General features: G+C 44.8%; 1 protein-coding gene across 1 annotated transcript in view; it reads left to right on the top strand.

Moving 5' to 3' along the window:
* The window catches only part of PIEZO2 (piezo type mechanosensitive ion channel component 2), a 474200-nt gene that overhangs the window by 434541 nt on the left and 26428 nt on the right, over positions 1-13231 (top strand). The window contains 5 exon segments of the mRNA XM_078785142.1: positions 3961-4119; positions 4229-4376; positions 9726-9914; positions 10069-10161; positions 12821-12993. Of these exon segments, the coding sequence (XP_078641268.1) occupies positions 3961-4119; positions 4229-4376; positions 9726-9914; positions 10069-10161; positions 12821-12993 (762 nt within the window).

Here is a 13231-nt window from a genome sequence, read left to right as displayed (position 1 = left end):
TTCTCAGAGATCCTCCTCAGCGTCGACGAGTCTAGCATTTCACTCAGGCCAACTGGCATGGTCTTCAAGCAGCCATCAATCATCTGGACTGGTCTCCCATCTCTACCACCTCTGACATCAACTCATCCTGGGAATTCTTCCAAAGTAAACTGCTCTCTCTCATGCACAGATTTATCCCATCTCGTCTTCAGTTGTCATACCCTTCCTCCCGTCCATGGTACACGGAATCTTGTGGTGAGGCTGTTGCCCAGAAACAACTTGCTTTCGTCTCCTGGAAAGCAAATCCAACGGAAGGAAATCTCATTTCCTTTCACAAAGCCCGAAACAAGTGTGTGTCCACCCTCAGGAGAGCCAGGAAACAATATCGCTTGTCTCCTGACCTTTGTTGTGAGTTTTCTTGGTGCATTGTGGGCTTTTTGTCTTTACCTTTGTTGTGTGTTTTCTTGGTGCATTGTGGGGTTTTTGTCTTTTTTTTTTTTTTGTATACTGAATCGAGGCTCGTGAAAGAGCTGACATTTACTTCACAAACAAATCAACAAAACAAACAAAATATATAAAAAGAGGGAGCGGAAGACAAGAGAATGGGAAGCATGCAAACACTTGAGAGCACACAACATTTAAGAGCAGGGAGATGTGTGGGAGGGAGAGGGCTTGGGGGGAGGAGGCGTGGGAAGGGGGTGGGGGGTGGGAGAAGTATAAAACACAAGGACACCAAGGACTTCCAGGACAGAAGTTGGTGTTTCAAAAAGTGGAATTGGGGTGAAATTATCGGGGATAGAAAAGATCAAGGTTTTGGATGGGGGAAGATAAGAGATGGTGGTGAACAGCTGTTTTAAAGACCTGGAGGGTGGAGTGGGATTGAAGAGAGTGAGGGAGTTTGTTCCAGAGGCGGGAGAGAAGAGGAATGAAGGAGTGAAGGTGAGCAGAGAGTCTTGATTTTGGCAGTTTGACCATAAGAGGGTTGCAGGCAGATCTTGTGCGACCTGTAGGAATATTTGCGGGACAGAGCCCAGAGAGAGCTGGGGGGGGCAAGGCCAGAGAGGAGTCGGTAGAAGACGGAAAGACCACCAACCTGCCTGCGGTGACTGAGTGAGAGGCCCTTGGAGTTAGCTTCATCACGGGAGATTCCAATGATTCTGACTGCTTTGCTTTCAACAGCGTGAAGATGAGCTAGGTGTGAGGCAGGAGCACCATACCAGCCCAGAGGGGAGAGCAGTATTCCATTGAGCTGCGGATGAAAGCCTTGTATGTGGTGAGGAGCTCAGGTGTGCCAAGGAAGGACTTCGCACGACGAAGGATGCCCAGTCGGCGACTGGCTTTGGAGGCCAGATTTGAAATGTGGTTTTCCCAGGAAAGATCATGGCAGATAGTGAGACCCAAAAGTTTGAGTGACAGAACTTCTTGGAGAGGATTATTCAGAAAGTAAATGGGAGGGTTGTCCAGTCGGTCTTTTCGGAGAGACATCGTAAGTGTGTGAGATTTGTCAGGATTGAAAGACATGTTCCACTTGTTTGCCCAGTCTGTTATTTTGTCCATGTCTGCAGAGAGTGAGGAGGCTGCAGACTGCCGATCTGAGGGATGAGGAATGGAGCGACAGAGAGTCGAGTCATCAGCAAAGAGATAGAGGGGATTTTCAAGAGAGTCAAAGAGATCATTGATGAAGACCAGAAAAAGCACAGGGCCCAGAACACTGCCTTGGGGAACTCCAGCCTGAACAGGAAGAGGAGATGAGAGAAACCAATTCAGGGCCACACGTTGACTACGACTAGAGAGGAAGCCCGCCAGCCATGCGTGGATATTTCCATGGATACCAACAGAGGAGAGTTTGGTGAGCAGAGCGGGGTGCCAGACCGTATCGAAGGCACGTGATATGTCAAGGGAGACAGCTCTAATTTCCTGTTTGGCGTTGAGGACCTCCATCCATTGTTGAGAAAGCAGTAGCAGCATGTCCAGAGTAGAGTGTCCAGGTCTGAAACCAAATTGATGATCAGAGATCAAGCCATTGGAGAAGAGGAAAGATTTCATATCTGAAGCAATGATGGATTCCATGACTTTACTGATAATTGAGATTTACCTTTGTTGTGGGTTTTCTTGGTGCATTGTGGGGTTTTTGTCTTTGCCTTTGTTGTGGGTTTTCTTGGTGCATTGTGGGGTTTTTGTCTTTACCTTTGTTGTGAGTTTTCTTGGTGCATTGTGTGGTTTTTGTCTTTTCCTTTGTTGTAAGTTTTCTTTGTGCATTGTGGGCTTTTTGTCTTTACCTTTGTTGTGGGTTTTCTTTGTGCATTGTGGGGTTTTTGTCTTTACCTTTGTTGTGAGTTTTCTTTGTGCATTGTGTGGTTTTTGTCTTTACCTTTGTTGTGAGTTTTCTTGGTGCATTGTGTGGTTTTTGTCTTGACCTTTGTTGTAAGTTTTCTTTGTGCATTGTGGGCTTTTTGTCTTTACCTTTGTTGTGGCTTTTCTTGGTGCATTACAACAACAACAACAACAACAACAACAACAGGCATTTTAAAGCCATTTAACCTGCTAGAGCGGGGGTTAGTCTTGCGGTCCCCATGACAATCTTCTCCATTTTGCCCTATTTTCTGCATCTCCCCTTGTTAACCCCCTTGCCCGCATTTCTTCTTCCACCATCTTTAGCCAAGTCTTTCTCGGTCTTCCCCGTCCTCGACTTCCTTCTACATTCATTTCCATCACTCTTCTCACTTCTTTCTTTGTGCACTGTGGGGTTTTTGTCTTTACCTTTGTTGTGGCTTTTCTTGGTGCATTGTGGGGTTTCTGTCTTTACCTTTGTTGTGGCTTTTCTTGGTGCATTGTGGGGTTTTTGTCTTTACCTTTGTTGTAAGTTTTCTTTGTGCATTGTGGGCTTTTTGTCTTTACCTTTGTTGTGGCTTTTCTTGGTGCATTACAACAACAACAACAACATGCATTTTAAGGCCATTTTCCCTGCGAGAGTGGGGGTTAGCCTTGCGGTCCCCATGACAATCTTCTCCATTTTGCCCTATTTTCTGCATCTCTCCTTGTTAACCCCCTTGCCCGCATTTCTTCTTCCACCATCCTTAGCCAAGTCTTTCTCGGTCTTCCCCGTCTTCGACTTCCTTCTACATTCATTTCCATCACTCTTCTCACTTCTTTCTTTGTGCACTGTGGGCTTTTTGTCTTTACCTTTGTTGTGGCTTTTCTTGGTGCATTGTGGGGTTTTTGTCTTTACCTTTGTTGTAAGTTTTCTTTGTGCATTGTGGGCTTTTTGTCTTTACCTTTGTTGTGGCTTTTCTTGGTGCATTACAACAACAACAACAACAACATGCATTTTAAGGCCATTTTCCCTGCGAGAGTGGGGGTTAGCCTTGCGGTCCCCATGACAATCTTCTCCATTTTGCCCTATTTTCTGCATCTCTCCTTGTTAACCCCCTTGCCCGCATTTCTTCTTCCACCATCTTTAGCCAAGTCTTTCTCGGTCTTCCCCGTCTTCGACTTACTTCTACATTCATTTCCATCACTCTTCTCACTTCTTTCTTTGTGCACTGTGGGGTTTTTATCTTTACCTTTGTTGTGGCTTTTCTTGGTGCATTGTGGGTTTTTGTCTTTACCTTTGTTGTGGCTTTTCTTGGTGCATTGTGGGGTTTTCATCTTTACCTTTGTGGTGGGTTTTCTTGGTGCATTGTGGGGTTTTTGTCTTTACCTAGGCTGTGGCTTTTCTTGGTGCATTGTGGGCTTTTTGTCTTTACCTTTGTTGTGGGTTTTCTTGATGCATTGTGGGCTTTTTGTCTTTACCTTTGTTGTGGGTTTTCTTGGTGCATTGCGTTTCTATATGAGCTCGAGTGATTGAAGCTTTACTCCCAGCATCGTACAGCCCACAAAGAGATGCTGATGGATTCTAAACTGTGCAAAAATCATAAGTGTAACACTCGGTTCTCGCACTGTTGCTTCAACGAATGTCCTACCTGTCTTTATGAATCATAGGAAGTTCAACCAAAATATGGTTGCACAGGTGTGGTACTTTGTGAAGTGCATCTACTTTGGACTTTCAGCATATCAGATTCGCTGTGGGTACCCAACACGGATCCTTGGAAACTTCCTTACCAAGAGCTACAACTACCTCAACCTGTTTTTGTTCCAGGGGTATGTGACCTGTCTGGTGTCGTCCTTTTAAACGCTTTAACTTTATGCCAAGCGCTGCGCGTTGCCGTCCCTGTACATCACCCGCGTGTTGCCCCTAAAACCCGCGTAGGTTCCGACTGGTACCATTTCTCATTGAGCTGCGTGCAATAATGGACTGGGTTTGGACTGAAACGACTCTCAGTCTGTCCAGCTGGATCTGCATTGAGGATATCTATGCAAACATCTTCATCCTCAAATGCTGGAGAGAGTCAGAAAAGGTTCAAACAAAACCCTTTAATTCATTTCCTGTTTTACTCCCTGTCTCATACTTTAATCCTGCTTCGTTTCTCTATCATTTTATATGGAGCTCTTCTTGGAGACATCTTGCAGTGTTGCCACTCGAGCCTGTCAGTCAGCACACTAAGCTTAATGTGATTAGCTGCAGACAATAATAATAATAATAATAATAATACTTCAGTTTATTGACAAAACTCCAAACAAGGCAGTCGGAAGACTGAAATTCATGCGGTTTACATTTGTAAAATATAAAATAACAGTAAAATAACAATAGAATAACAATAATTACATCTGCATTGCATCAACATAAAACCAATACCATTAAAAACAAAAAAAAGATTGTAGTCTTAAGTCAATAACAACATTTCACATTTAAAATCACAGAATATCCCACAAAAAATCCCACATCCCATAAAATCCCACAAAAAGCAGCAAATGTGCGCTGGAAAAAAAGTGACGAAACACGCAGAATGAACAAAAATTAATGTACGTACTCATTGTGATCTACAAAGGGGAAGGCCCAGGTTTCAGGTGTTTCTTAGTTTGCGGAGTGGTTGAGTTTTTATACCGTTATCTATCTATAATTCCACTAATCTCTGTGTGTATGTTTGTTTGTATGTTTGTATGTTTGTATGTTTGTCTGTGACCGCTGTTTCTCGACAACTACCGGTCCGATATACTTGAAACTTGCCAGGTATATTGCTGGGGACCCGAGGATGTGCCTTTTCAAGGTTTTAAATTAATCGCAGAAGTAGTTACCGAGCTATGTCCAAAAAACGATTCAACCAATCAGAGAGCAGCGAGCTATCACGTGTGCCGAACGTGGCGAACAGACTCTGCCTCGGATGGCACATTTGAGAGCGTATTCATTTATTTCCCGTCGGCAAACTATGTTGGCGCTAAACTATGTTTTAAAACTAATTAAAACTAATTTGCGATTCTTTCGCTTTGCGATGCGATTTGCGATTGCGTTAAACTCGCTCGGGCGTTAAACTATGTTTTAAAACTAATTAAAACTAATATGCGATTCATTCGCTTTCCTGCGCATTTGTGCACGCGATGGCGATTTATTTACCAAACTCCGCAAGCGCCAAGCCGTTAGCTTTGGACCAAACCATTTCATGTAAATAGAGGGGGGGGATTGTCACCGTACTCGCAAGCCGTTCGCTTTGGACCAAACCATTTCATGTAAATAGAGGGGGGGGGATTGTCACCGTACTCGCAAGCCGTTCGCTTTGGACCAAACCATTTCATGTAAATAGAGGGGGGGGATTGTCACCGTACTCGCAAGCCGTTCGCTTTGGACCAAACCATTGCATGTAAATAGAGGGGGGGGGGGATATACTTTTAGATATATATATAGTACGGGCATGCCCTAGTCTATCTATAATTCCAGTAATCTCTGTGTGTGTGTATGCGACCGCTGTTTCTCGACAACTACCGGTCCGATATACTTTAAACTTGCCAGGTATATTGCTGGGGACCCGAGGATGTGCCTTTTCAAGGTTTCATATTAATCGGACAATTACTTACCGAGCTATGTCCAAAAAACGATTCAACCAATCAGAGAGCAGCGAGCTATCGCGTGTGCCGAACGTGGCGAACACACTCTGCCTCGGACGGCACATTTGAGAGCGTATTCATTTATTTCACGTTGGCAAACTATGTTGCCGCTATGTTGGCGTTAAACTATGTTTTAAAACTAATTCAAACCATTTCATGTAAATAGAGGGGGGGGGGGGATTGTCACTGTACTCGCAAGCCGTTCGCCGTTCGCTTTGGCGTTGCGAATGGACCAAAACATTTCATGAACCAAACCATTTCATGTAAAGCGTTCGCCGTTCGCTTTGGCGTTGCGAATGGACCAAAACATTTCATGAACCAAACCATTTCATGTAAATAGAGGGGGGGGGGGATATAATTTTAGATATATATATAGTACGGGCATGCCCTAGTGTTCTACAAAGGGGAAGGCCCAGGTTTAAGGTGTTTCTTAGTTTGCGGAGTGGTTGAGTTTTTATACCATTATGTTCTACAAAGGGGAAGGCCAAGGTTTAAGGGGTTTCTTAGTTTGCGGAGTGGTTGAGTTTTTATACCGTTATGTTCTACAAAGGGGAAGGCCCAGGTTTAAGGGGTTTCTTAGTTTGCGGAGTGGTTGAGTTTTTATACCGTTATGTTCTACAAAGGGGAAGGCCCAGGTTTAAGGGGTTTCTTAGTTTGCGGAGTGGTTGAGTTTTTATACCGTTATGTTCTACAAAGGGGAAGGCCCAGGTTTAAGGGGTTTCTTAGTTTGGGGAATGGATGAGTTTTTGTTTGGGGAATGGAATGGTTGAAGACTCATCTCGACATCAGGAGACAAAACTTGCTGTGAGCCAAGGCTTGTCTGTGGATTTATGGCTAATAACAGATTCGGGAAAGAACCGTCTGTACCGGCTAGTCAGAGAACTATGGAGCTCAAAGCGGGATCATCAATTAACTCGAATTAATGCCACTCATGCCAGGTAACCCATTGTCCGAATGATCTCACGGATGACTCCCGAAATGGTCTTAAGGTAAGCCGTTTTCCTTTCCTGGGCTGGATTGGCTGATGTGGATGAACCACAACCGTACAGTGAGTGGTCTCCCGTAGTAATTGGGGCACACACACCGGGTTCAGCATATTGTTCAGGGATACTCATAAGTACTTTGTCCAATATTGAGTTTATTCTCGTAGGTTGCTTCACCACCTGTGTCATCAGCATTTGGTGCTCAATGCCAGCAGTGCATAAGTCATTAAAATCACCGATAATAGTCGAAGAAAACCATGTCTAAGTTACTCCTATGAGATGGATGTCGTTGTGCTGTGTAGCAAGAGTCGCTTCAGTTGTCAAACTCTTTACACGAAGATCTCGCATTAACCAGGTGTACCGCTGGCAAGGATGGCATGAGTTGATGTTGTACCTTCTTGATATTGCGCACAATCCGTAGGCCAAGCATTAACCAGGTGTACCACTGGCAAGGATGGCATGAGTTGATGTTGTCCCTTCTTGATATTGCGCACAATCCATAGGCCAAGCATTAACCAGGAGTACCGCTGGCAAGGATGGCATGAGTTGATGTTGTACCTTCTTGATATTGCGCACAATCCATATGTCTAGCATTAACCAGGTGTACCGCTGGCAAGGATGGCGTGAGTTGATGTTGTATCTTCTTGATATTGCGCACAATCCGTAGGTCTAGCATTAACCAGGAGTACCACTGGCAAGGATGGCATGAGTTGATGTTGTACCTTCTTGATATTGCGCACAATCCATAGGCCTAGCATTAACCAGGAGTACCGCTGGCAAGGATGGCGTGAGTTGATGTTGTACCTTCTTGATATTGCGCACAATCCGTAGGCCTCGCATTAACCAGGCGTACCACTGGCAAGGATGGCATGAGTTGATTTTGCACCTTCTTGACATTGCGCACAATCCGTAGGCCTAGCATTAACCAGGCGTACCACTGGCAAGGATGGCATGAGTTGATTTTGCACCTTCTTGACATTGCGCACAATCCTTAGGTCCAGCATTAACCAGGAGTACCGCTGGCAAGGACGGCGTGAGTTGATGTTGTACCTTCTTGACATTGTGCACAATCCGTAGGTCCAGCATTAACCAGGAGTACCGCTGGCAAGGATGGCATGAGTTGATGTTGCACCTTCTTGATATTGCGCACAATCCATCGGCCAAGCTTTAACCAGGAATACTGCTGGCAAGGATGGCATGAGTTGATGTTGTACCTTCTTGACATTGTGCACAATCTGTAGGTCCAGCATTAACCAGGAGTACCGCTGGCAAGGATGGCATGAGATGATGTTGCACCTTCTTGATATTGCACCTTCTTGATATTGCGCAAAATCCATTGGTCTAGCATTAACCAGGAGTACCACTGGCAAGGATGGCATGAGTTGATGTTGTACCTCTTGACATTGTGCACAATCCGTAGGTCCAGCATTAACCAGGAGTACCGCTGGCAAGGATGGCATGAGTTGATGTTGCACCTTCTTGACATTGCGCACAATCCGTAGGCCTAGCATTAACCAGGAGTACCACTGGCAAGAATGGCATGAGTTGATGTTGCACCTTCTTGATATTGCGCACAATCCATAGGCCTAGCATTAACCAGGAGTACCACTGGCAAGGATGGCATGAGTTGATTTTGCACCTTCTTGATATTGCGCACAATCTGTAGGCCTAGCATTAACCAGGCGTACCACTGGCAAGAATGGCATGAGTTGATTTTGCACCTTCTTGACATTGCGCACAATCCGTAGGTCCAGCATTAACCAGGAGTACCGCTGGCAAGGATGGCGTGAGTTGATGTTGTACCTTCTTGACATTGTGCACAATCCGTAGGCTGTCGGGGGGATGATGAAGCTGATGATGTTTTCCACAATGAAGAATAGGTGTCTTCACCAAGCATGGCAATATCCGAGTTGTGCCGCACACTCCGAATGGGCTCGTCTCGTCATCAGACCGTTCATAATCATGAGAATGTGTGTGCAACACGTCATAATCATCAAAGTGCAAAAGTCCCGTTTTCATTGTCACATGATTCAAGGATCAGTTTTGACAGAATTCTGAAAACCTTTTATCGAAACACTCCAGGCACTAATCCTCTGGCAGAGCAAGAGACTCGATTGCTCTGATGAAGGCCAAATGCCCGAAACGTACAAAGCCAGTGAAGTGGGATGTGGAGTCGAGAGCAAAAAAGGTCAATACCCATAACCATTTGTTAATAATAACCAAAAGTGAATATTTTTACAGCCATTAATTTATTTTACCCAAAAACCCGAGTTCAGTTAAGCTCGTTCATCATCACAAATTGAAATGTTGAAACGTCACCAGGTCAAAAAACTGGGAATTGTAACAAATGAATCTTTTGTTCTTGTGCAAGAGTGACACATCAAGCGAACATCTCTAACCCTAACCCTAACCCTAACCCTAACCCTAACCAGTCCATCTATTCATTCATTGGCCTTCACTCGATTTTTATCACTATTTTAACTCTGTGCATAAGAATCTTCTCTTCCCATCCAGGCATTAATTTCCTTTCACTTTCCCATCATTTGACAGTTTGACTGATTGCCTTGTGCCTTCTGGCCTGTGAGGCCTAACCATAGGCCTCAATTATTGAAGGCCTGCATCAAACATTTTATCTTGTCGAGATGTTGCTTTATTCTTACTTTTTTGTTTCTTGTTCCCGATTTATGACCGCCACTGTTACTTTTTCTTGCCTGTTTCCACAAACCTCCCCTACCAACGTCCCCCATGCTCCAACTCATCCTGCTGACTCCTTTGTCGTCCCAGAGATATCCACAACCCCGAGGGCAGAAGAAAAAGAAAATTGTCAAGTATGGCATGGGAGGAATGATCGTTTTCGTGCTCATCTGTATCGTCTGGTTTCCGCTTCTCTTCATGTCTCTCGTAAAGTCGGTTGCTGGAGTGTTAAACCCTCCTCTGGACGTCAGCGTGTCCCTGTCCCTTGGCGGGTATCAGGTACGCAATCTCCTCCTGTAGGTTGGCATGACACATTACTGATTTGGCCCATTTTAGTTATACCTGTGGGTGTAAACGTGTACCTATGTGTCCATAATCTCTTCCATGTAATTATGTATGTGCTTCCACCCATGTCCCCTTCCTCTTTCCACAGCCCATGTACAAGATGAGTGCACAGCAACACTCTCTCAAAACATTTACACGGGCTGAATTCAATGCACTCACAAGGAAGTTCAGTCGCTCTGGGGTGAGAAACATGTTTTCTCACCTCATTTCCCCCTCATCTCATTGTTACCTGCCTTCACTTCATGAAATATTTTCACTTTTTCTTGCTCTTCACAAGTCCTTTTCTTCAAGGGAATGTCTAACCACGTATGCCTAAATACGTAACGCTTACCCATGGAAGGGTATCAACTGATCTTTACCAAAAAACAAAAGCAAAGAATGCTTCTTTTATAAAACTTTGTCATGGCAAAGGACATGAAGTGACATTCCTTTATTGCAATAGTGAAGTCAAATTTATTATTTTGCGACATACTCAAGTAATTTAGATTTGAGACCAAAAATTGAATATGAGGCAAGAATACGGAAGGTCAGATTTTATTTGTTGGTATTTCGATGTATTTATGTTTTACTATTGTGGAGAAAGAGTTAGGGTGCCGGCTTGGGATCCTGGGTTCCTGGGTTCAAATCCCGGTCAATTGCTGAATTAACGCCAGGTGGATTTTTGGTGTATTAACGGGGGTAGAAAAGGTCAAGGTTTTGGATGGGGGAAGATAAGAGATGGTGGTGAACAGCTGTTTTAAAGACCTGGAGGGAGGAGTGGGATTGAAGAGAGTGAGGGAGTTTGTTCCAGAGGTGGGAGAAAGGAGGAATGAAGGAGTGAAGGTGAGCAGAGAGTCTTGATTTTGGCAGTGTAACCATAAGATGGTTGCAGCTCGATCTTGTGCGACCTGTAGGAATATTTGAGTGATGCAGCACAGACAGAGCAGGGGTTGCAAGGCCGGAGAGGAGTCCGTAGAAGACAGAAAGTCCACCAACCTGCCTGCGGTGAGCGAGTGAAAGGCCCTCAGAATCAGCTTCATCGTGGGAGATTCCAATGATTCTGTAAGCTTTGGTTTCAACAGCGTGAAGCCGAGCAAGGTGTGAGGCAGGAGCACCGGCCCAGAGCGGAGAGCAGTATTCCATTGAGCTGTGGATGAAAGCCTTGGATGCAGTGAGTAGGTCAGAAGTGCCCAGAAAGGACTTCGCACGACGGAGGATGCCCAGTCGGCGACTGGCTTTGAGTGCCAGATTTGAAATGTGGTTTTCCCAGGAAAGATCATAGCAGATAGTGAGACCCAAAAGCTTGAGTGACAGAACTTCTTCGAGAGGATTGTTCAGAAAGTAGATTGGAGGGTTTTCCAGACAGTCCTTTTGCAGAGACATAGTGAGTGAGATTTGTCACGATGGAAGGACATGTTCCACTTGTTTGACCAGTTTGTGAATTTATCGAGGTCTGTAGAGAGTGAAGAGGCTGCAGACTGCCTATCTGAGGGATGAGGAATGGAGTGGCAGAGAGTGGAGTCATCAGCAAAGAGATAGAGAGGATTTGCTAGAGTCAGAGAGATCATTGATGAAGACCAGAAAAAGCACAGGGCCCAGAACACTGCCTTGGGGAACTCCAGCCTGAACAGGAAGAGGAGATGGGAGAAACCCATTCAGGGCCACACCTTGACGACGACAGGAGAGGAAGTGTGAAAGCCATGCGTGGAGATTTCCAGGGATACCATATGAGGAGAGTTTGGTGAGCAGAGCTGGGTGCCAGACCGTATCGAAGGCACGTGATATGTCAAGGGAGACAGCTATGATTTCCTGTTTGACATCGAGGACCTCCATCCATTGTTGAGACAACAGAAGCAGCATGTCTAGACCTGGTCTGAATCCAAATTGATGATCAGAGATCAAGCCATTGGAGAAGAGGAAGGATTTGATATCCGAAGCAATGATGGATTCCACGACTTTGCTGATAATTGGGAGCAGGCTGATTGGTCTGTAGATGCAAGGATCTGTTTTTGCACCTTTTTTGTGTAAAGCGGTGATGTTGGCTGATTTCCAAGATGCTGGCAGATGACCTTGAGCAAAAGAGAGGGTGAAGAGAACAGAGAGAGGGAGAGATAGAGCCGCAGAGCAGGATTTTAGGACCCGTGGGCTGATGCCGTCTGGTCCAGTTGCAGAATCAGAGTCGAGGTTTGACAGAAACTTCTCCACCTTGTCAGGAGAGAAGGACACAGAGAGCAGCCAGGAGCCCAGGAGTCCAGGAGTCCAGGAGCAGTTGGATACGGTGGGTACAGAGAGAGATGGGTTTGGGACACAAGATTTTGTAGCAAACACAATAATTTGTCTATGAAAGAAAACCAAGCGATTTGGAAGCTGAAAGATCAGAATAATTCAATCAGAACCATAACACAAATATTTGGCAATACCAAATACAACAATTTGGAATATATTGGAAAAGAAAGAAACCACTAGCGTACCTAACAGTAGACAAGGCCAGGTCGGCAAAGGAAAACAACTGCAGTTGATGACAGAGAAATCATCAGAGCAGTGAATAAAATCCCTAAAACAACCGTCAGTGACGTCACCAACAATCTCCAGAGTGCATGAACGGTGGAACAAGTGTGTAGGTGTCGGAGGGGAGTATTTTGAACGTGATTTCATGATGTCGGTGTTTAATGTTTAATGACATTATTTTATTCTAACATTTACCGAACTTTTTGATCACACCTCATGTATGACCATATACATTTAATGTTGTTTGACTGTTAGACATAAAACTAGTCCTTGTGCTAATAATGCCAATAATGCACCTGAAAGCCTTTCTGATCCGTTATCTGCCTGCCACGTGATGTGATTGGCCATTTTAGACAGCCATGCAGTTTATCACGATCCATACATCTGACGACTTGGTCACTGCCGACCTGGAAGGTAATTCTACTGGAGTTTGGGGGATCAGCCCACCGAGCCAAGACAAGCTTGTGGAGGAACTTCTCCTCAATGATTCTGACATCACCATTCGGTTCTATTGGTCTATCCGCAGGTAACTTCTTAAAGAGGTTTGAAGCTTTTTTGTTATTCTCCTCGCCCCCACTCACTACTCTTCCCCATATATTCTTCTGGGTGTGTTTAGCTCTTCCATTCTACCGTGCATGGGTTAATACCCTCGCCAGAGGAGAGGGCATTTGAGTCCGTTTGTCTGTTTGTCTGTGTTTGTTTGTCTGTTTGTCCGCACAGAATAAATATGATTTTCTCTGCAACCGTTGGTCCAATTGACTGGT

This window comes from Myxine glutinosa, chromosome 9 (genome assembly GCF_964187855.1).
Source record: "Myxine glutinosa chromosome 9, kmMyxGlut1.1, whole genome shotgun sequence".
Lineage (NCBI taxonomy): Eukaryota > Metazoa > Chordata > Myxini > Myxiniformes > Myxinidae > Myxine > Myxine glutinosa.
The sequence above is the reverse complement of the archived record's forward strand: the minus strand, read 5'-3'. Positions and strand labels throughout refer to the sequence as shown.